The following is a 23543-nucleotide window of genomic DNA, read 5'->3' on the forward strand; positions in this document are numbered from 1 at the left end:
CGGCGCAGCACTGGCCGTTGCGCTCACCTGGGGAGTGAAACATCGGATGGAAGATCTTCCTCTCTGTCTCTCCTCCTCTCTATATCTGACTTTGTAATAAAATAAATAAATCTTTTAAAAAATTTTATCCATCTGAAATCTTGACAAATTATTTGGAATTTACAGATAAAATTCAAGAGTATTAGCATGCTTTTAAGAGTACAGCATTAGGAGTAATACTAATTAGGAGTGGATAGTAAACAAAGGGTTTCATTATTTCCTTAACAAGTTTTTTTAAAATTTTTATTTATTTTTATTTTTTATTGGATAGCCAGATACACAGAGAGGAGGAGAGACGGGGGGGAAGATCTTCTGCCCAACGGTTCACTTCCTAAGTGGCTGCAATGGCTGGAGCTGAGGGAATCTGAAGACAGGAGCCCAGAGCCTCTTCCAGGTCTCCCACACAGGTGCAGGGTCCCAAGGCTTTGGGCCATCCTTGACTGCTTTCCCAGGCCACAAGCAGGGAGCTGGATGGGAAGTGGAGCTGCTGGGATTAGAACTGGCACCCATATGGGATCCCGGGGCACATACAAGCTAAGGACTTTAGCTGCTAGGCTACCGCAATTGGGCCCTTAACTAAAGTTTTAAAGCTTTGTTTAGATGAGTCTTTTGCACTTTTGAGTAGATTAACATATCCAAGTACTTTTTGGATTTTTCTATTTTGATACATATTTTAAAACATTTATTTACTTACATTTCATTTGAAAGACAGTGGGAAAACAGGGAAAAGAGGGGCCGAGGAAAGACAGATCTTCTATCCATTGGTTCACTTCACAAATGCCCATCAAAGCCAGGGCTGGACCAGGCCAAAAGTGGGAACCCAGAATTCAGTTCAGGTCTCCTACATGGGTGGTACAGGCCCAAGAACTTGAGTGCGTACCTGCTGGCTCCCAGGCTTTGCATTAGTTGGAAGCTAGATTTGAAGTATAAAAGGTGGGACATAAATAAGACACTTCATGATGGGATGTGGCATCTTAACTTCTGTGCCAAATGTTTGCTTCTATGTTAATTTTTTTTTAAAGATTTTTTTATTATTATTGGAAAGCCAGGATATACAGAGAGGAGGAGAGACAGAGAGGAAGATCTTCCATCCAATGTTTCACTCCCCAAGTGAGCCGCAACAGGCTGGTGTGCGCCGATCCGATGCCGGGAACCAGGAACCTCTTCCAGGTCTCACACGCGGGTGCAGGATTCCAAAGCTTTGGGCAGTCCTCGACTGCTCTCCCAGGCCACAAGCAGGGAGCTGGATGGGAAGTGGAGCTGCCGGGATTAGAACCGGCGCCCATATGGGATCCCGGGGCGTTCAAGGTGAGGACTTTAGCCACTAGGCCACGCCGCCGGGCCCAATTTTTTTAAAATATAATTTTCTAGTTATTAAGATGAAAAGAAATAGTATTGATTTATTCGCATACTTGATGAACTCAAGACAGTCCTAATAGTTTGTTGGTTATGTGTTGTTTTGACAAGGTAAATAAGTATACAATTTTGTATACAATGATAATTTTATCTCTTTCCAATACTTTAATACTTAAAAAAAATCTCTTCCTTTATTATCAATGCACAAGGACCTCCAGTAATATGTTAAACAACAACAGTTGAACTAGCTGCAATATTATCTTGCTTCAGATCTTAAACACACAAAATGGTTTCTTCCTAGAGTATTATGCTCACTGTAGGGGCAATTAAGAGGGCATCTTTCTACAAAGAATCAAGCATTTACCTTTCTTAGAGGAATTGTACCCAAGGATAATAAAAGGATTGAAGAGGGACCAGTTTTACTTATTTTTTTTTTTACTTTTAAATTTTAAATATTGTTTCCATAGTTGAGAGGGATGCATGCCCATGTAGACATCCAAATAGGGTGGGGAGGGTCAAGGTACTGAGGAAGGTGGGTGGGACAAATGTTTCAGTTCTTTTTTTCTCCTGTGTCTGCTGAGCGGTGCCGGGAAATGGACAGGGTTGCTCCTTGCTGTCAGATTACATCAGCACACCGGGATTGGTGACGATCATTTGATGATGCCTTAGAGACCCCAATGTGGAGAACAACGTTCCCAGGGTGTTACTTGAGTGGTTTTGATAGTTCTGAGATGTTTTCAGCTTCATTGCACTAGGGTTGAGAAAGTCTTTCCAAAGGCTATTGGCTGACCAATTCATTCATGCACTGACCCAGACGCTTGCTGCAAAGTCTCCAGGAGAGTTGTACAGCCTGTGCTGCTTTCCACCCTCTGATGTGGCACGCATCATTCTCTGCTGGCCTACGTGAGTTGGCCATCATGTCTCCCATGTACATCTGGGCATGCTATTCCACTGTACAGGCATCAGCAACTGAGGAGGTCTAGCTCCAACACATGTACTCCAAAGTCAGACCACAAATCTGTGATTTTCCCTATGGCTATTCAGTTGGGGAGTCCCTCCAAAAAACCTCACCTTGGGTGACCTGAGGCTTGAGTACAGTATGCACCAGCAGCACAGGGGCAAGTTTGGTCCATCAATCATACCAGCCAACACACTTACTGGTAGATGCAACTGCTTAGTAAGTTCTACTCCCAGCTTCATTTCTCATGTTATCTGACATATGCTATGGCCTAACCTACCTAGTCTATAACACCGCAGCCTGGTCGGGGTGACCCCAATAACCCTCATCAAGCCCAGTCTGCAGCCCTGGTTTGTGCACCTGCAGGCATGTGCTGTGGCCTAGCCTGGCCCATCCTACATCCTATTTGAACAGCATGTAAACCCATGGGTATGGCAGCTTACCTCAGTTCTACCTATACCCAGTCTCAGCACATGCATATGATGGCAGGTGCTGTTACTCCGTCCAGTCTGGATTGTCCCAGTCCTGGCCTTTATGCTCACCAGGAGGAACTGCAGTCCAGCGGGAAAGTACCCATAGTTACTCTACCAGGCCCACTCCTAACTCAGAATCTTGTGCTTATCATGGTACTGCAGTCCAGCCTGACATGACTCACACACAACGCCAGCACCTGTCAGTCAGTGCTGTGGCCTAGCCTGGCCAGCCTGCACCCATTCTGGCCTGCCCCCAGACCAAGTCTATATATGGGTTAATGGGTGCTCAGCCCTGCCAAGACCAGCCCTGCCAAGACCAGCCCTGCCCCAAATCCCAGCTTTCATGCTGACCAGTGGAAGCTGCAGCCCGCCCAGGGAGTTCACAAAGTTTCCCCATCAGGCCTGTTCCCAGCGCTGGATGTTGTGTATGCCAATGTGTGCTGAGGATCAGTCTGGCATGGCCTACCTCATCTCATCATTCGCTAGCAGGTGCTGCAGTCTAGCCCATCCTGGCTCACCTTCAGCCCCAGCCCTGATGTGAACTGGCGGGTGTTACAACCCCAAAGCAGCCTGGCCCACCCACAGACCCAATCTACACATATATCAACAGGTGCTTCAGCCCTGCCTAGCCTGGTCTGCTGTCAGCCCTGACCTTTGTGTTCACCAGCTGGAGTTGCAGTCTAGCAGGGAGCTCACTAAGTTCCCCTACTAAACCTGCTCCCAGTCCTGGATCTTGCACGTGTTGGTAGGTGCTGTGGTCCAGCCTGACATGACCTGCCACCAGTTCTGGCACTCACTGGCAAGTGCTCACTGGCTTGTACTAGCTCAATTGGCCTGCACTCATTCTGGTCTTCACTGATGAGTACTACAGCTTAATCCAGTCTGGCCAACCCCCAGACCTGGCTCTCATGTGACCTGGCACATGCGGTGGCCTAACCTGGCTTATCCTACACCCATTCTGGTTCTTGTGAGCACCAGCAGTTGCTAGAGCCTCGCTGAGTCTGGCCTGCCCCCAGACTCAGTCTATATGCATGCCGATGGGTACTGCAGCCTTGCCCAGCCTGGTCTGCCCACAGCCATGGCTATAGATTTAAAAACATCTATGAGGCATAGCAGCCAAATCCGACAGATGAACTTTAAATCCATTTTTGAGCCATTCAGAACAATTTTAACGATGGTTATATATTAGCTGGATACCCTGGTGATATTAGATGACCAGTGTTAGTTTTCTAGGATGTTAATAATTGCAGAGGAAAAAAAGCTATAAACTGCATCACTTCTGATTCTTTTTAAAAAAGACACAGCTTGGAATTTTCTTCAAAATAAAAGGTGAACAGATAAAAGTATGTGTGAGAATGTGGGATACATTAAAAAGAGCTGCCATCATGGTAGATGATGAAGCCAAGCAACGAGTACATGTACTACTAGTCACTCATCTTACCTTAACTGTATTAAAAATGTTTATAAAACATTTCTAAAAATTTCTAAAAATTCAATGCGTAAGCATAAAGTCATGATACATAAATAATGTGCTGAAAATTCATATAATAAAGTTACTTAAGCCTACAAAATGCTCTTCTGATACTAATCAGAAAAAAGTTTTATTCTCTTAACCGTTAAGATAGTGACATACATTGGTAACTGCCTTAAGAACTCTGGATGCCTGAACTAAACTCCACTTGGTCATGATGTATTACTCTTTTAGTATATTTCTGATAATCACAGATAGCTAATTTTTTTAAAGGATTTATTTACTTTTATTGTAAAGCCAGATATACGGAGAGGAGGAGGGACAGAGAGGAAGATCTTCCATCCATCGATTCACTCCTCAAGCAATCGAAACGGCTGGAGCTGAGCCAATCTGAAGACTGGTCTCCCACAAGGGTACATGGTCCCAAGGCTTTGGGCTGTCCTCAACTGCTTTCCCAGGCCACAAACAGGGAGCTGGATGGGAAATCAGGCCACTGGGGATTAGAATCCCATAAGGGAGCTCGGCACTTGCAAGGTGAGGGTTATAGCCACTAGGCCATGCGCCAGGCTCGGTGTTTTATTTATACTAGTAATTTTCATCTATATTAAATAAAAGAAATGGCTTTTTAATGTCTCCTGTTGTACTGTCTTTGTAAGGATTTTCTGCATAAATAAAACAGCTTTTATTCTTTTGTAACTAATATTTTTACTTTTTTTAAAGATTTATTTATTAGAAAGTCAGAGTTAGAGGAAGAGCGAGATATCTTCCATCTGCTGACACACTCTAAACAGCTGCAATGGCTGGAGCTGGACTGGTCCTAGGTGAGCAGTCAAGTGCTTCTTCCAGGTTTCTCACATGGGTGTAGGTGGCCAACTACTTGAGCTATCCTCTGTTGCTTTCCTAGGCATTAGCAGAAGCTGGGCTGGGAATGGAGCAGCCAGGACTCAAACCAGGACAGGCGGTGGCTTTATTTGCCACATAACAATGCAAGTCTTCCCCCTCCCCATCTCCCCTGCCTTTATAACACTTTTCATACTGCACTCAAGTTGCCTATGCTTGTTTAGGAATTTAAGTATGACATCTAAGTTTTCCAGTTCACTAACATTCAGCTGTTCATAATTCTCAGATTTCAGAGGTTCACAAAACTCTGACTTACCCTTCTTCCCTCATTTCCTGCTCTTCTTTCTCCTTCCCCCTTTTTGAGAAGCAGGTAGAGACAGAGTTTCCACCTGCTGATTCATTCTTTAAATGCCCCCAACAGACAGAAACAGCCAGGGACTCAATTCAGGTCTCCAGTGAGTGGCAGCAACCCAACTGCTGAGCCATTACCCCTGCCTCACAGGGGCTGCATTAGGAGGGAGATGGGAGTCAGGGCTAGAGCCCAGAGTTGGCCCCTTTGATGAGCACTGGTCAATTTTGTAGCCAGCCCGCAATTTGATTTGATGTTTTTGAGAAGCTGAATTACACTTTTTTTGGCAAGAATATCACAGAAATAATGACAATATTCTTCGTTCATCAAAACAGGAATACACGATGTTGATTTGATAGGCTGTTATTTGTGATGCTAATTTTTGCTCACTTGGTTAAGAAGTGTCTGCCAGACTCCCTTACTGTAAAGTTAGTATTGTTCCCTTTCTAATTAAGTGCACATGGAGAGGTAATTTGTATGCAAATATCTTAAAACTAGTTTCGGCAAGCATCAGATGTATAATACCTAAAAGGATCACTGGTACTTAACAAATGGCAATTTCCTACAGACCTCATTCCTGCTTTACTATAAACAGAACTCTTAATAATGGAGGAGCTACTGAAGGCATCTTTTTTTTCTTCCGTTTTTTTTTTTTCTTTTTGTCATTCATTGATTTACCAGTGGTTCTGTCAGTGTGGATTCATGGGTACTTACTGTATTCTATGGGTTATAAAATACTATCATCTATTTTGTGGCTCAGATTGGCTCAGTCTTGGTTTCAGGGCTGTTGACCAATGTCCACCCCTTTCTGAGCATTATTATTTTTTAAACCTTCTGGCACCACAAGATGTTCTAGGCTCATTTTGTGTTTTTCCTGTCCCAGATCTGGAGTCAATCACTTCTCCACAGAGCTCTAACTCTTACTGGACAGTAGTAGTATTTAGAAACCAATATCTTAGCACTTTGTAATTCATGGGATTTTTATGGTTTCTAATTCCTCTCAGCACACACACTCAGGAAATGCATGTATACAGTTTATTTATTTTCAACTTTTTTCTTGAAATACATATATTAAAGCCATTTCCTTCCAAATGATCCTTTAGATGTGTCCTAACAATTTCGACGTGTAACATTTGTGCAAGTTGTTTCCAATTTTTTTTAAAAAATTTTATTTTTTATGAAAGAGTTACAGAGAAACAGGGAAAGACAGAGAAAGATCTTTCACCCACTAACTCATTCCACAGCTGGCCAGTGGCCAGCTGTGGGCCAGGCTGAAGCCAGGAGCCTCATCTGGGTCGCCTATGCAAGTGGCAAGGGCCCAAACACCACACCATCCTCTGCTGCCTTTTCCAGGTTGGCAGGGAGCTGGATCAAAGTGGAGCAGTCAGGACATGACAGTGCCCCCATGGGATGCCAGCACTGCAGGTTACCTTACCCATAATGTCACAGCAACAGCCTCTCTAAAGTTCTTTAATGATTTTCTTTTACCCAAAGGTTATTTAGAAATGGTAGCTTCCGGGCCCGGCGGCGTGGCCTAGCGGCTAAAGTCCTCGCCTTGAAAGCCCCGGGATCCCATATGGGCGCCGGTTCTAATCCCGGCAGCTCCACTTCCCATCCAGCTCCCTGCTTGTGGCCTGGGAAAGCAGTTGAGGACGGCCCACTGCATTGGGACCCTGCACCCACGTGGGAGACCCGGAAGAGGTTCCTGGTTCCCGGCTTCTGATTGGCGCAGCACCGGCCGTTGCGGTTCACTTGGGGAGTGAATCATCGGAAGGAAGATCTTCCTCTCTGTCTCTCCTCCTCTCTGTATATCTGACTTTGCAATAAAATAAATAATAAATCTTCAAAAAAAAAAAAAGAAATGGTAGCTTCCAAACATAGTTTCACTTAATCATACTTTTGCTATACTTAATGCTATTCTGCATTAGGTATTTGGTGTGTGAATATTATTGTATAGTGCAGTCTGTACACCTCTGATCCTCTAGAATTAACCAAGGTTTCCTTTAATGCCAAATATACAGAACGCCTTTCTTAAACATTGAAATTTAATTCATACACTACAAAAGCCATCCTTTCAAAGTGTATAACTGAGTCATTCTTAGAGTATTCAAAAGGTTCTAAAACCATCAGCTCTAATTCCAGAACATTTCCATCATCCTAAAGGATTCTTGTACCCACTAGCATAAATGTCTTTCCATCTCCATCCCTGGTAACCATTGATCTATTTTCCATCTCTGCCAATTTGCTGAACATTTCACATAAATGACACAAAACTTTTTTTTTTTTGTAATCAGTCCTTCCACTTAGTGTTCTGTTTTCAAGGTACTCTCCTTTCATGGCTGAACAATATTCCCCAGTTTGGATGCTTCAGTTCATGGCCATCTGGGTTATTTCTGACTGTGAATAATGATGCTACGAACACTCAGAAGTTTGAAAACCTGCGTTCAGTTCTTGTGGGCACAAACCCAGCAGTCATAAGGCAATTCCATAGTTAACATTTTGAGGAAGTACTACTGTTTACCAAAGCAGATGGACCATTTTCACAGTCATCAACAATGAATGAAAGGTTCCAATTTGTTTACATTCTTGTCAGTTCTTGTCTTATCTGCCTTTCTGATGACAGCCATCCAAACAGCTGTGAAACAGTATTGTGGTTTTGACCTGTGTTTTCCTAACGATTAATGATACATTTATTGGCTATCTGGATATCTTCTTTGAAGAAATGTCTTTTCAAGTTTCAAATTTCTCTGAATTATCTTGGTACTCTTGTTGAAAACTAGTTGGCCATCAACAAAAAGACTAAGTTCTCTCGATTTTATTCCACAGAGAAGCATGTCTGTCCTTATAACATTTACATACAGATTACTACTATGTGTACTTGAACACATACTCTCCCGGGACACAGCTCTAGAGATAGAGGACAGATTGTTCATTAGCTGTATGATTCAAGACTTAGATCATTCTGCTTTTAGATAATTGTCATTTTTTGTGCAGTAAATGTTAAAGATTTGAATTGGTGACTTATCTGCTTCTTTGTGCAAATCTATCAGTTACCACTTAATAAATGTTGAGGCTATACTATTAGGTGCAAATAGATCCAAATGGACACTTCTTCTTGACTTATTATTCCTTTCAACACTAGCACCCTTTTTTGTAACAGCATACAAAGTTAATTTGTATACTATTTTATATATATACAAATTCTCTTTTGTCTGATATGAGAACTGCTATTGTAGCTTTCTTTTCTATCACACTTGTTTGCCTATATAATTTTTCCAATGGTTTATTCTCATACCTTCAGTGACCTTTTATCATAGTTATTTCATTCATAACTTCTGTAGATTTGATATCTAAACCATTATCTTAGATATAAGCTACTATTTTTAAAGAAAAGAAATGCCAAAGCTTTGTCCTATAGGAGGCACCTATTTCAGAGAAAAGGCAAACGTATACAGTTATGATATCAGTTTTAACTGGAAGACTAAAGACATGTGGGACCAAAGCCAGAGCATCTACAGTACCTAAGAATCCCTGAGAGCCCAGAGATTTGTTTAAAATAGTTATGTCCAAGTTTTCTTGATTATGTATACTTTTTACTAAATGTTTTCAGCATGCATTTATACACATTATATACATTATATTTACTAGTGAGTTGTATATACATATACCCATATGTGTGTGTGTGTGTATATAACCATACTAATCAAAGCATCTCAATTATACTACCATGTAATTAGAGTCCTAGGTATGGAAAATAGGAGGTGGAAGAAATATTACAGGAATTTGCAAGCTTCCCAAATTGGTGAAAGATTATCAACTGATTGATCCACAAAGCTCAACAAATCAGAAGAGGATAAAAATAAGGAATACATATTTGGACATACAATAGTTCAACTGCTCCACATCCAGAAACAAGGAAAAAAATCTTCATGGCAGCTAAAGCAAACTGACACATTTTGTACAAGAGAACACAGATTCGCTAGCTACAGTTAGCATCAACACAAACAACAGAGGTCAGCACACATTGGAATGAGATTTGCTTTTAAATGTCAAAAAGAATTATGTGTGCATACATGCACAAACTATAACTAATAATCTAGGGCTCAACGTTCAGGAAAAGTATCCTTCAAAAACATGAGTGCAAACAATCTGCATGGGTCTGTATCTTTTAAAGAAATAGTCAATTATTAACTATCTTCTGAAACAGAAAGCCCCAGCCTCAGATGGGTTCACTGATGAATTCTATGAAATGACTAGGGAAGAAATGATAGCATGGCTGTACAATCTCTTCCTGAAGACATAAGCAGAGGGAATATGTCCAAACAATCTACTGGGCCAGCAGCATCTTAATGCCAACACCTGACAGTCGTTATAAGAGAACTATAGACCAATGCTTTTCATGACTATTCCCCAAATCAGCAAACTGAATCTAACACTGTATAAAAATAATTAAATACTGATCAAGTGAAATCTATTTCAGGCATGACAGCATGGTGGAACATGTGAAAATACGTAATTTATCATGGCAATAAGCCAAGGAAAAGTCACATGATCCCGTGAACAGATGCAGGGGAAAAAAAAACCATCTGGCAAAACGCAAACGTTATTTCAAGATAAAAACTGTCTACAAAAGCCTAGAACTAACATCACACGTAACAGTGGGACAACTGAATTTATGCCAACGAGACCAGTTACCAGAAACACCAAATGATAAGAGGGTTGGAACTTTCAGTTCTACCTGCTGAACCTGTGGCAGGACTAAGATTAAGCACCATTAAAAATTCTTAAAAGAGGAGATGTGTTGAACATCAGGTTGCAGAACACACTGAGGTGGCAGGAAACAGCAGACCCACTTAGGACTCAGGCCCCTCCCCTGACACCTGGCCCTAAATGCACTTCCACACATGGCTATTCACCTGCATTCTTTATAACATCCTACATAATTAACTGGAACTAAGCTAGTGTTTCCTTGAGCTCTGTAAGCTGCCCTAGGAAATTAATCAAGTCCAAGATGGGGCTGATAGCAGCCACCCTCCCCCACTTAGAGTAAAATCAGAAGCTCAGGTGCAGGAACAAGGAATCTTTTTCCTGCCAAGGACTATCTGGATATATATCACATTATTTGCTGGTCAAACAAAATTATCAACTTTAAAAAGTTACTCATATATTTTTTAATTTCAAGTCCTGCCAGCAGCTGCCTTGCAGGGTCAGAACAGATGATTTTGTGGGCCTCAGCCAGGCTGAATGCTCCCCACTCCTGATATAGTGCTTGCAGTCTTTTTTTTTTTTTTAAGATTTTTATTATTATTGGAAAGCCGGATATACAGAGAGGAGGAGAGAGAGAGAGGAAGATCTTCCTTCCGATGATTCACTCCCCAAGTGAGCCGCAATGGGCCGGTGCACGCCAATCCGATGCCGAGAACCAGGAACCTCTTCCAGGTCTCCCAAGTGGGTGCAGGGTCCCAATGCATTGGGCTGTCCTCAACTGCTTTCCCAGGCCACAAGCAGGGAGCTGGATGGGAAGTGGAGCTGCCGGGATTAGAACAGGCGCCCATATGGGATCCCGGGGCATTCAAGGCGAGGACTTTAGCCACTAGGCCACGCCGCCGGGCCCAGTGCTTGCAGTCTTATAAGACTGAGCCCTATGCCTGCGGGTTCTGACAGTAACTTCAGATAGACAGCAAGAACTAACTCACATTGTGTGATACCTAGTAAGCATCCAAGAAGTTGAAAAACACACATTTGGTATCAAGGTATGTTTATAAGGGTATTGAAAATGATCATGTTTTCTCCAGAAAAAAAAAGAGAGAGAGAGAAATAAAGTGAATGCAAATTCAAGCAGGGGATTTAAAACCAGGCTGGAAGGAACTGGTACTACACTGTAACTGGAGTGCACATCAAGAGTTGGCAAACCATGGCCCATAGTCTCTTCTGGTATACTCTGGAAGCTAAGTAAGGATTGATTTTACATTTTTCAAGGAAAATTGTTACTTTATACTATAAGATTTGTATTATTTTCAGTGTAATAAATAGGACAAGAGGAATGCTACAAATGCAACACCTAAGCATTTTATGTGAAAAATAGACTCTTACAATTTCTAGAGTAACCACTAAGGAAAAACACAAAGAGTATAACTTAATGCCAAGAGAGGAAACAAAATGAAATGCTAAAATTCTGATTAACCTAAAAGAAGAGAAAACAAAAACAACCAGATAAGCAGAAAACAAACAGCAAAATGGTAGATTTAAATCAATAAATACATCAATAACTATATATCAATAATTACATTAACTAGAAAAATACCTTCTTCTCAAAAGTATATAATTAAAACAGAGTATGTTCTCAAACAAGGACGGACTCCCAGTGAAATGGCTGAAAATGTCCTGACAGTTGGATGCTGGACCCTCCAACACTGCCCATGCCTACATTGTTGGAGACACTTCAGTGGCAGTATGACGGACTTAACGAAAGACACCCATTGTAAAACTGGAGGGGAAGTCATTGGGAGGTGAGGGAACTTGGGGAGGGGAAAATCCTAGTGCCTATTACACTGTGCTATAGAACAAAATTTTAAGAAGAGAAAAATTTAACAATCTTGGTAAGCCAGAACAACAACAACAGCTTTGGTCAACATCACCTAAAAGCACTACTAGATAGAAAAGCAGTGAACCTGGGGCCACCACTGTGACACAGTTCGTAAGGCCCTGTGGGTGCTGGTTCCAGTCCTGGCTGCTCCACTTCTGATCCAGTTCCCTGTTAATGTGCCTGGGAAGACAGCAGAGGATAGCTCATGTCTTTGGGTCCCTGAACCCATGGGAGAGACCTGGATGACGCCCCTGGTGGCTTCAGATCAACCCAACTCTGACCTCTGCAGCCACATGAGGAGTACACCAAAAGGACGATTCTTTATCTCTCTCACTTTCTCTGTAACTCTGCCTTTCAAATAAGAAATAAAATAAACCTTTACAAAAAGAGTATGTTCTTAAGCAAAAACTATTTTCAATAAATTTCAAGACTGAAATTGTCTATACCGTTATCTAAAAAGGACCAAATGTTTAAACAATGAACTGCTAAACAACCCTTAGGCGAAGAAAGCATATGCACACTAATTTCAAAGTAAATAGAAAATTGAAAAATAATAAGGATAAAAATCAATAAAATAAAGTAGAAAAAACAAAATATGAATTATGTTCAAAACTGATTATTTGAAAGGGAAATTAATCCCAGGAATGAAATATCACTGTAGATAACAGACATCCAAAGTGCAAGGAAATGCTATGCACAATTTGATGTCAGTAAATTCAGTATTACACGATGACATATTCTTGAAAACGACACAGTACGAAAACTGACAACAAGATGAAATAAGGTTCTAATAAACCCTAATAAGCATCACATTTTATCAAAATTCAAAAAAAAAAAACAAACAAACCATAGGTCCTGATGGTTTACTAGCAAATTATACCAAATACTTAAGGACAGATAATACCAACTTACTACAAACTTTTCAGAAAATATAAGATTGAGGAATAGTTGCTAACCCAGTTTCTAAGGCTAACCATTCTGATACTAAAACCAGACAACAAAGATGTTTAAAGACAGTGACAAATTGGCATATGTTATGGAAGATAAACACTAAAATCCTTAACAAATATTAACAAATGGAACCCAGCAATTATAATATTATATGATAAGCAAATGGATTTTTTTCCTGGTAGGGTAGAGGAATCAATCAATCTAATCAATCATACTAGTGGAATTAAAATGAAACATTATAGGGAGAGGAGAGAAGAAGAGAATAACAACACAATGCTCTTGAATTGTACCTACAAATCACACTGAATCTGCTAAAAACTAATTAACAAATTTAAAGAAAGAGAAAATCACAATTACCTGAACAGATGGAATAAAAGCACTTGGAAACATTCAGTAAAGATTTGTGATAAAAATAAAACAAGACAAAACAACTCTACAAGGCAGGAATAGAGGGAATATTCTTTGTACTAGCATTATGGCACAGAGGGTTAAGTTGCTTTTTCCTGTGATGCCAGCATCCTTTGTGGGCACTGGCTTGAATCCCGGTTGCTCCATTTCTGATCCAGTTCCCTGCTAATGTGTCAGAAAGCAGGACATGGCCCAAGTGCTTGATCCTCTGCAAACATGAGCGACCCGAATGGAATTCTTGGCTCCTAGCTTCGGTCTGGCCACTGTGGCCGTTTGGGGAGTGAAACACTGGAGAGAAGCTCTAAGTCCCTTTGTATAAACTCTGCTTTTCACATAACTAAGGGAATCATTTTTTAAAGGGAATGTTACCAATGAAATAAAGCATGAGAAAACTGCATCAAACACCACTTAAATGTGATGGCTTTCTCCTAAGATTGATTATAATTCAAGAAAGCCCAATCTCACCATAGTATTAAGGCACAAAGCAGGAAGCTGGATGGGAAGGGGAGCAGTCAGGACATGAACTGGAACCTATATGGAATGCCGGTGCTTGACGGCAGAGGATTAGCCACTTGAGCCATCACGCCAGCCCCCCCATGATATACACTTTTTTTTTTTAAAGATTTATTCATTTTATTACAGCCAGATATACACAGAGGAGGAGAGACAGAGAGGAAGATCTTCCGTCCGATGATTCACTCCCCAAGTGAGCTGCAACGAGCCGGTGCGCGCCGATCTGAAGCCAGGAACCTGGAACCTCTTCCAGGTTTCCCACGCAGGTGCAGGGTCCCAATGCAGTGGGCCGTCCTCAACTGCTTTCCCAGGCCACAAGCAGGGAGCTGGATGGGAAGTGGAGCTGCCGGGATTAGAACCAGCGCCCATATGGGATCCTGGGGCTTTCAAAGCGAGGACTTTAGCCGCTAGGCCACGCCACCGGGCCCGATATACACTTTTAATTGATGGAGTAAATGTACTGTTCTTTCTGCCATTCCACCCTCTCTCCTCCAAACTTCCAAAAGTCTATCGCATAAGCTGCTGAAAACTAATTTCTTCTTACTTCCTCTTCTGCACCTAGAGTATCTCAGGACTATCGACATAATTAAGCACCTCTATTAAACATTCCACCAGTGAAGTTCTACCTGTACCCAATTTCTTCTGATGGGTCTGGAGACACATGTGGGATTCCTGGGACTACCAAGATTCTAGCACTTTATATTTTTGGGTAAGAGTCCCAAAGAAAAAAAAAATGAAAAGGCAATAAATTCATGAGAGATTAATATCTTGTGTACCCACAGCATCACTTGCTCTAGCAATGAACTGGTTGAATACAGGAGAGAATATACCCAGTTGTAAAATCCAGACTGGGAAGGATTGTCTGTGCATAACAAATGTGGAGAGCGGGACTATGCCCCAAGATGGCGCTTGTTATTGTCTTCTCACGGCACAAAGGTAGTAAACAAGTTTTAGGAAGTTGCAGAAGATTGGTTCAAGGTCTCATGCAGTCTGCATGGTGTGCGTGTGATCAGAGTTGTGATTGGTGTGTGTGTGCATGATCAAGGCTGTGATTGATGTGTTTGATGCATGGCCAAGCAGCCCTGTTGGAATTGGCTGTTGATAGGGTTTTAACCTAAGTTTGAGAGAGAACAAAGAAGAAGAGAACAAAGAGGAGGAGTGGTAGAGTAGTAGTAGTAGTAGAAGAGGAAGCCTGTAAATATGCTGTAGTTACTGCCCTTCTGTATTATACTTGGATTTCTTGTTTTGTTATGTAATTAGTTTGTCCTTCAATAAATCCTCATAAGAGCAAGCACCTGTGTCAGAGTTTCACTTGCTGGATGAAGGACCCCGTTAAACAAACATAATGAACAACATAATAGGAAATAACCGGCTTATAACTGTAAATATGGTATTGAACTGGATCAGTATGGAAATGTGCAACTGCATAGAATACTCAAGCAATTTAACTAAAGAGGAATAGCAAAACAGCACCTTAAGTCCTCCAGGAATGGGGTTTCATGTCACAGTTAAGACGACCCTGGGGATACCCGCACACCTTTCAGAATGTCTGGTTTCAAGCGCTGCCTCTGCTTTGGTCCCACTTCTTGCTATCGTGTACCCTGGGGGCAGCAGTTAACGGCTGAAGCACTTAGGTCCTTGTCATCTACCTGGGAAGCCCAGACTAAGCTCCAGCTCCCCACTTCTGCTTGCTCAGACCCTGCCTGCTGTGGACCTTTGGAGGAAACAGCAGATGAAGGTCTGTCTCTTTCTCTGACTTTCAAACAAAACACATACATACGTACATACATAATACATACATATATGTGTAGACATAATCTGGAGAATAATTTTAAAAATGAAAAGTTGGGCCCGGCGCTATGGCCTAGCGGCTAAAGTCCTTGCCTTGAACACCCCCGGGATCCCATATGGGTGCCGGTTCTAATCCCAGCAGCCCTGCTTCCCATCTAGCTCCCTGCAGGTGACCTGGGAAACCAGCTGATGATGGCCGAAAGCCTTGGGATCCTGCAACCACATGGGAGTCCCGCAAGAGGCTCTGGGCTCCTGACTTCAGATCGGTGCAGCACCAGCTGTTGCGGTCACTTGGAGAATCACTGGATGGAAGATCTTTCTCTCTGTCTCTCCTCCTCTCCATATATTTGGCTTGGCAATAAAAATAAATCTTAAAAAAAATTTTTTTTTTTAAAAAAAGGAAAAGTTCCTTGTACTTTAAGCGACATCACACTTTTTTTTTAAACAAATTAGTACCTAATACAAGGGGACTTCAAAAAGTAACTGAAGTTGATTAAAAAATTAAAAAAAAAAGTAACGGAAGAGCCCAGCACGGTAGCCTAGTGGCTAATGTCCTCGCCTTGCATGTGCCGGGATCTCATACGGATGCTGGTTCTAATCCCAGCAGCCCCACTTCCCATCCAATTCCCTGTTTGTGGAGTGGGAAAGCAGTCAAAGACGGCTCCACGCCTTGTGACCCTGCACCTGTGTGGGAGACCCAGAAAAAGCTCCTGGCTCCAGCCTTCAGATCGGCTCAGCTCCAGCCACTACGGCCACTTGTGGAGTGAATCAAAGGACGGAAGATCTTCCTCTCTGTCTCTCCTCCTCTCTGTATATCTGACTTTCCAATAAAAATAAAAAATAAATCTTAAAAAAAAGTAATAGAAAATGTAAGTAAAAGACAAGTATGTTTTGGTGAAACAAATTTTTGAAAATCTATGCATTTTCTGTATAATGTGTATTTCCCATAAACTTTTAATAGATGCATTGCATATACAATTTCAAAAACATTTTGCATCAGGACAGACTTATCTTTTAACTATTTTTCCTTACTATATGTCACCAATCACTTGCATTTGGGAAACAGTAGGCCAACAGTAGGGACAGTCGAAAGAAAAGGATTCATGCAGAATCTGTGACCTGAGAGTCGCCAATAACGCTCTCTACCACCCAGATCTAACGTGTTTTTAATACTCTGCACACACTTTGTGGTAGAGGACTTGACTTGTTTTTCTCAGCAGGAATGACTGTAGTAGGATGCAGCAGATTTCTGAGCTGCAGTGACTAGCAAGAAACACACACAGGAAGTGGGGCTAATTTACTTTGCCAAGATAGTTAGAACCTGAGACAAATTACCTAGTTTATTCCCATCATTTTATATAATAGTAACTTAACAACAAAGGCATTCCTCAGAATTTAAACACGCAATTGCAAGAAACATTCAGTATATGTTTTGCTCATTTAACTAAGAGTGAACAGTTCATAAGAAGTCAATATTTGAAGATAAGAGACAGGCACAATGAAAAGAACGTGGACTTTAGCCATACAGGCTTGTTTCAGGTTTTATGACCGCACCTAAGTTACTTAACCTCAGCTTCCTCAAAGACATTATCTTCAGCATTTATGAAGGATTATTATAACATGATTACATATAAGATGATTAAGTTTAAAGCTGGGGACTGGTTTGAGTCCTGGCTCTTCTACTTTGGATACAGCTCCGTACTAATGGTCTTAGGAAGGCAGTGCAGGGATGGCCCAAGAGCTTGGGGCCTCTGCATCCATATGGGAGACTTGGAATGAAACCTCTGGCTCCTGGCTCTGGCCTGAAGTGGCCATTTAGCGAGTGAGCCAGAAGATGGAAGAGCTCTGTTTCTCTCTAATTCTGCCTTTCAAATAACTCTTTAAAAAAATGAAAAAAGAAAAAAAAAGAAAATTAAATTTGGTGGTGACAAACATAAGCTTCTTTCATCATCTAAAACCAATTTGGCACTTGTACTTCTGGCTATGATGCAGTAACTGGCTGTGAATTAGCCTCTCTACTGTAAATAACCCTAAAACTAGATGAAACACTGAACAATAGGCAGTACAACATTGCAATAACTAGGAAAGGGAACTCATGAGATGAGCCCTAGATAGCTCCGACTCTCAATGAGGGGGTAATCTACTCAGATCCGCAGCAGGGCAAGCTTGTCTAAGCTAGGACTAGACCACAATGAAAGGCAGACAAATGGCTACAGTCTGTCAGGACACCAGAGAAATAGAATGAGTGAATAACAGAAGTCAGAAACTCGATCTGGTCTATGATGTGTGTATGTTTTAGACAGTCACAGAGTGGGAACTAGCCATGTTTGGACAGAGATCCAAGTGCCTGAGCTTTCACCTGCTGCTTCCCAAGGTGTACATTAACAGAAAGCTGAAACTAGAAGGGGAGCTGGGACTTGAACTCAGGCACCCTGGAACAGACATCTCAAGCAGTATCTAACCACTACATCGAAAGCATGCTCTAGAATTGGCCTTCTAACCATCATTTCCAATTAGAAGGGAAAATTTTGCAAAAATGAATAATATAGGTCAGAGTAAGCTCAAAGACAGCTGTGGACACCTTATCCCAGAAAGGAAAGAAATATACAGAACTAATGAAGGCATGTTGGAAAGGACAGAGAAGCTTGTGGAATGAGGTTCATTCCGCCCAAACTTGGGACAGTCTGAATACCTAAAAGAATCACTGTGATGAAAAAACACCAAGTAAATCAAGGAAGAGATTTCTGTAAGATGCAAGATCACAGTCTACCGGGGAGGAAGAAAGCATACGGTGAACTTCTGGAATGCTGATGGCCACCTATTTCTTGACCTGGAAAATAATTAATGTTCTTTTCATAATGGCTTGTTAAAAAGTATGTATCTGTGGCACAAACTTCAAAATACACTCTCTATTATTTTACAATAAAAAAAAAGAAGATATGCCATATAAAAACAAAGCCATTTAGAAAGAAAATTAAAATCCCTTACCTGCAAGAGTATGTAGGCTCTCCTACTTTAAAAACACGACCACAAAGATGAGACGGTTTGTTTGCTCTTTCTAATTTTGAAAATCCAAATGTAGGGTCTTCACCACAAAGATACCATTCCATAGGTCCCAATAAGACTTGCTGGGCTAGCATGTCTTCCTTCTGTGGATGAGGGTTGGGACCTCTACAGTAGATCTGGGGCACGTAGTGGGCTAAATGCTGGTATACTTCTCTAGTGAGGTCAGTGGCTTGTAACCATTTCTTTAAAAAAAAAAAAAACAGAAAAAAATGTAAACAGCACTAATAAAGCTGCAATTTTAAGTAAATCTACTCTAGTTTATTTTACACATAAAACAATGAGCAGAGAATCTTTTATTTATTATACTCACCCCCGTATAGCAGAAACTCAATCCATTAAAATGTCAGGTACTTTAGAATTGCAATTTAAAATACAAGCAAAGTTAAAATGAAATGAGAGCCTCTGTGGGTGCTTCAGGAGACTAACCATGGAGCTTACCTGAAATCACCGCAGAAATCAAACCAGAAGTAACTCTGGCTGTGGGTACGGATCCTCATGTCACTTTGCCCTTTGCAAAAGCATGCAGTGTGAATGGGAAAAGCCAAGACACTAGATTTGCTTCTCTTCAGGTTTACATGTCTCTTATCAATGACAAGCAGTAAAAGACATCACTTTATTAATTATGCCGTCTTTCCCAGATCAAGTTCTAATGATAAGCCCTTTTCCCTGTTCATGTTTTTTTTTTCTCCCTAACTCCTCTGTTATGATCAGCCTCACATACCTTAAGGACATCAATCAAATATGAGGGTACTTTAAAAAACTTATGGAAGTCTCCATGTTGCAAATTGCCAAATCCCAGCTGCTCTACCACCAATTCACCTCCCTCTTTCTGTGCCTGAGAAAGCAGAGGGAGATGGCCCATGTATCTGGGCTCATGCTGCCCATGTGTGAGACCTGTTTTGGGCTCCTGCGCTGTATGGTACAGCCTTAGCATTGGTGGCCATTTGGGGAGTGAAACAAAAGAGGAAAGGTCTTTCTCTTACCCTTTCACTGTCACTTTGCCTTTCAAATAAATAAACCTTTAAAATAATAAATAAATCTTTATTAAAAGCTCATGGAGGGCCCGGTGCCATGGCTTAGAGGCCAAAGTCCTCACTTTGAACACACCTGGATCCCATATGGGTGCTGGTTCTAATCCCAGCAGCCCCATTTCCCATCCAGTTCCCTGCTTGTGGCCTGGAAAAGCAGTTGAGGACGGCCCAAAGCCTTGGGACTGTGCACTCACATGGGAGACCCAGAAAAGGATTTGGTCTCCCGGCTTTGGATGGGCGCAGCACAGGCCATTGTGGTCACTTCGGGAGTGAATCACTGGATGAAACACATTTCTCTCTGTCTCTCCTCCTCTCTGTATATATCTGACTTTGCAATAAATCTTTTAAATTTTTAAAAATAAATCTTAAAAAAAAAAAAGCTCATGGAAAGAACAGGAGTTTAGCCTAGCAATGCTCCTTGCTGGACAGTTTCCTGGCTTTGCAACTTGCTGCTAATGCAGACTGTGGGAGGCGAAGCAATGGCTCAGGTGACTGGGACATCTAGATTGTATTCTAGGCTCCTGGTTTCACCCATGGCCCAGCTCTAGCATTGCTGGCATTTGGGGAGTTAACCAGTAGATGGGAAGTCTGTCCCTCAAAGAAATTATAGAAAAATAGAATTAAAAGATAATTTTGGGGGTACAAAATAGTTTTTGGAATCCATGCATAGATCTTTTTCATAATACACATTTTCCATGAACTATTAATATACAAACTTCATATGAACTTGTGATTTTTGCCCCCCTTTACAATATAATATTCTCTCCATTTCCCTATCTTATCACTAGGATATCCAAACCAGAAAAAACCTCAAAAATCTTTCTTCTTCCTCACTTCAACATCTAACCAACCATGTCTCCTTTCTCTTAGCTTTCTGAATGTCTCCAGTCCACCTATTTCTCAGAATCACTACACTCCATTATGCTAAACCCTAGTTGGTTTCTCATGCAATATATATATATATATATATACACACACACACACACACACACATATATATATATATATTTTTTTATTACAAAGTCAGATATAAAGAGAGGAGGAGAGACAGAGAGGAAGATCTTCCATCCAGTGATTCACTCCCCAAGTGAGCGCAACGGCCAGTGCTGCGCCGATCCAAAGCCAGGAACCAGAAACTTCTTCCAGGTCTCCCACACGGGTGCAGGGTCCCAAAGCTTTGGGCTGTCCTCTACTGCTTTCCCAGGCCACAAGCAGGGAGCTGAATGGGAAGTGGAGCTTCTGGGATTAGAACCGGTGCCCATATGGGATCCCGGGGCGTTCAAGGTGAGGATTTCAGCCGCTAGGCCACGCCACCAGGCCCTCCCATGCAATATATTGTCCGACTTCACCATGAGAGTGATTTTTGTCAAATGCTTATAGACCAAGTCATTCAGTTTCCCATTAAACAGCATAAAGTTAAGTCCCCAGATGAGGTTTCTAATGTCCTTGTCTTCAAGCTCTCCAAGCTGCTCTTTCTGACCTGAATTACAGCTCTCATTCTCTTCCTCTGCTTCCCAAAGCCATTTTCTATTTTCTAGATTTCAGTTTATAACTTACTTTCTGCATGACTCCTTCTCAGTGGACTCTTCAGCCCAACCCCATGTCTAAAATAGAACCTGTTACTTGTGAATATGTAATAAGATATGTTATTTGAACAACTACACATTTGTTTTTACTACCAACTGTCATGTAACATTTACTCTCTACATGACGTTCCATGTAGCTCCAGGCATACAGTATGGGTCAGACGCTGGTCTTTAAAAAATAAATAAGCCCCAAGAAGGCACTCTCCAAATCACATTCTTTTCTATTTCTGTATTTCCTATTATTGTCATTTATCCCTTCCTCCTCTGCCAGTATGTTTACTTGTTCTCCACGCTGCTTTGTGTAGTTAGATGTCATTTAAAATTTTAAATCAGAAAACATAAACCAGAGGCTGGCATTGTGGTGCAACAAGTTAAGCCACTGCCTGTGATGCCAGCATCCCAGGTGAGCTCTACTTCAAGTCCTGGCTGCTCCACTTCCAATCCAGCTCCCTGCTAATGTGCCTGGGAAACAATGGATTCTTGGCTCCTGGTTTCAGCCTAGGCTGAACTCTGGGCTATTGCAGCCATTTGAGAATAAACCAGCGGATGGAAGATCTTTCTATTTCTCCCTCTCTCAGTAACTCTGCCTTTCAGATAAACAAATCTTTAAATTAAAAAAAAAAACTAAACTAAAGGCATGAAATAAAATTATACATTTCTGCTAAAACACAGTTAACTGAAATGCTAATATAACTCCCATATCTAATATTTACCCATGGATTACAATTTAAATTCTGTGGACATCCTTGTTAATAAAAGGGGGGGTATGTTCAAATGATATCTAATATCACAAGAAGTCAATTTATGGGCTTTGCTTTTTAAAATGATTTATTTAATTTGTTTGAAAGCCAGAGGGGGAGAGAGAGAGACAGCAACAGAGAGAATAAGAGAGAGGTAGGTATCTTCCAGTTGTTTGTTCATTCTACAATCTTCAGCCCACTACTTTCCTTCTAGAGCTAATACAGATTTTAAGTATTCCTGAAGTGGTATTGTGAAACTGTATTTTCCAAACTTTTGATTTTGTTGTGTTTGCATTATGTAAGCAGCAAAGAGATCAAATGACTCTTAATTAAAACTGTGGCAGTGGGCAGTTGGCCTAGCAGCGAAGGCAGTTGTTAAACTGTCCACAAGCCCCTGTTGGAGTGCCAGGTTAGATGCGCCACTCCAGTTTCTGACTAGCAGGACCCAGAGAGATGACAATGGCAGCTCCAATTGCTTCTCAGCCTTTTGGTTAAGATCAAGTGTAGACAATGGCAGCTCCAGAAGAAAACTGAGTTCCTGTCATCCACTTGCAACACCAGAAGGCCCCCTCCTCCTGACTTTGCCCCAGGCCTACCTTCATCACTGGAGGAGCGAACCTACAGATGGGAGAGCTCTGTTTCTTTCCATCTACCTCTCAAATAAATAAAAATAAACAAATATCCCCACATTCTTGTGAGACAATCCTGCAGATTTTAAAGATTTTCTCCCTTTAAAGAGTAGTTTCTAGGGCCCAACGCCATGACTTATCAGTTAACATCCTTTCCTGCACGTTCCAGGATCCCATATGGGCACTGGTTCTAATTCTGGCAGCCACGCTTCCCATCCAGCTCCCTGCTTGTAAAAGCAGTTGAGGACCATGCAAAGTCTTGGGACCCTGCAACCACATGGGAGACCCAGAAGAGGCTCCAGACTCCTGGCTTTGGATTGGCTACTTGGAGAGTGAATCAGTGGGTGGAGGATTTTCCTCTCTGTCTCTCCTCCTCCTCTCTGTATAACTGCCTTTCCAATAAAATTAAAATAAATCATTTAAAACAAAAAGAGTAGATTTAAATAAAATTGTTATATGCACACATATTAGAGCTCAATAATTAAAAAAATTAATTTTTGAAAAGAAGGCAAAGAATCATCAGTGAGCAAATTAGAATCACATTCTTTGAGTTAAAACATAGCTTTTTTGGCCATATCCAAGGATAAAGGTTCAATTTTTGTCCTACTGTGGCAAGCCAACATAAGAAAAGTTAAACAGTAAGACTGCAAGTATTCATCTCCACAATCCTAGAAAGCATTAGTGCTTCAGACAGTTTGAAGTCATAACATATAAGAAAAGTTTTACTTTAAAATTACTTTTTGCTTTTATTATATT

General features: G+C 41.3%; 1 protein-coding gene across 7 annotated transcripts in view; it reads right to left on the reverse strand.

The window, feature by feature from the left end:
• UBR2 (ubiquitin protein ligase E3 component n-recognin 2) overlaps positions 1-23543 on the reverse strand; it is a 126725-nt gene that overhangs the window by 94029 nt on the left and 9153 nt on the right. For 6 of the 7 annotated variants that reach the window (XR_009245273.1, XM_058662896.1, XM_058662884.1 and 3 more), the window contains exon 2: positions 18724-18983. The exons of the other annotated variant lie outside the window; for it this stretch is intronic. Coding sequence is in view for 5 of the 6 variants with exons in the window: in XM_058662896.1 (XP_058518879.1) it covers positions 18724-18983 (260 nt within the window). In the remaining variant the exon portion in view is untranslated. The remainder of the gene's footprint in view (positions 1-18723; positions 18984-23543) is intronic. 7 annotated transcript variants of the gene reach the window in all.

This window comes from Ochotona princeps, chromosome 1 (genome assembly GCF_030435755.1).
Source record: "Ochotona princeps isolate mOchPri1 chromosome 1, mOchPri1.hap1, whole genome shotgun sequence".
In the NCBI taxonomy this organism is placed as follows: domain Eukaryota; kingdom Metazoa; phylum Chordata; class Mammalia; order Lagomorpha; family Ochotonidae; genus Ochotona; species Ochotona princeps.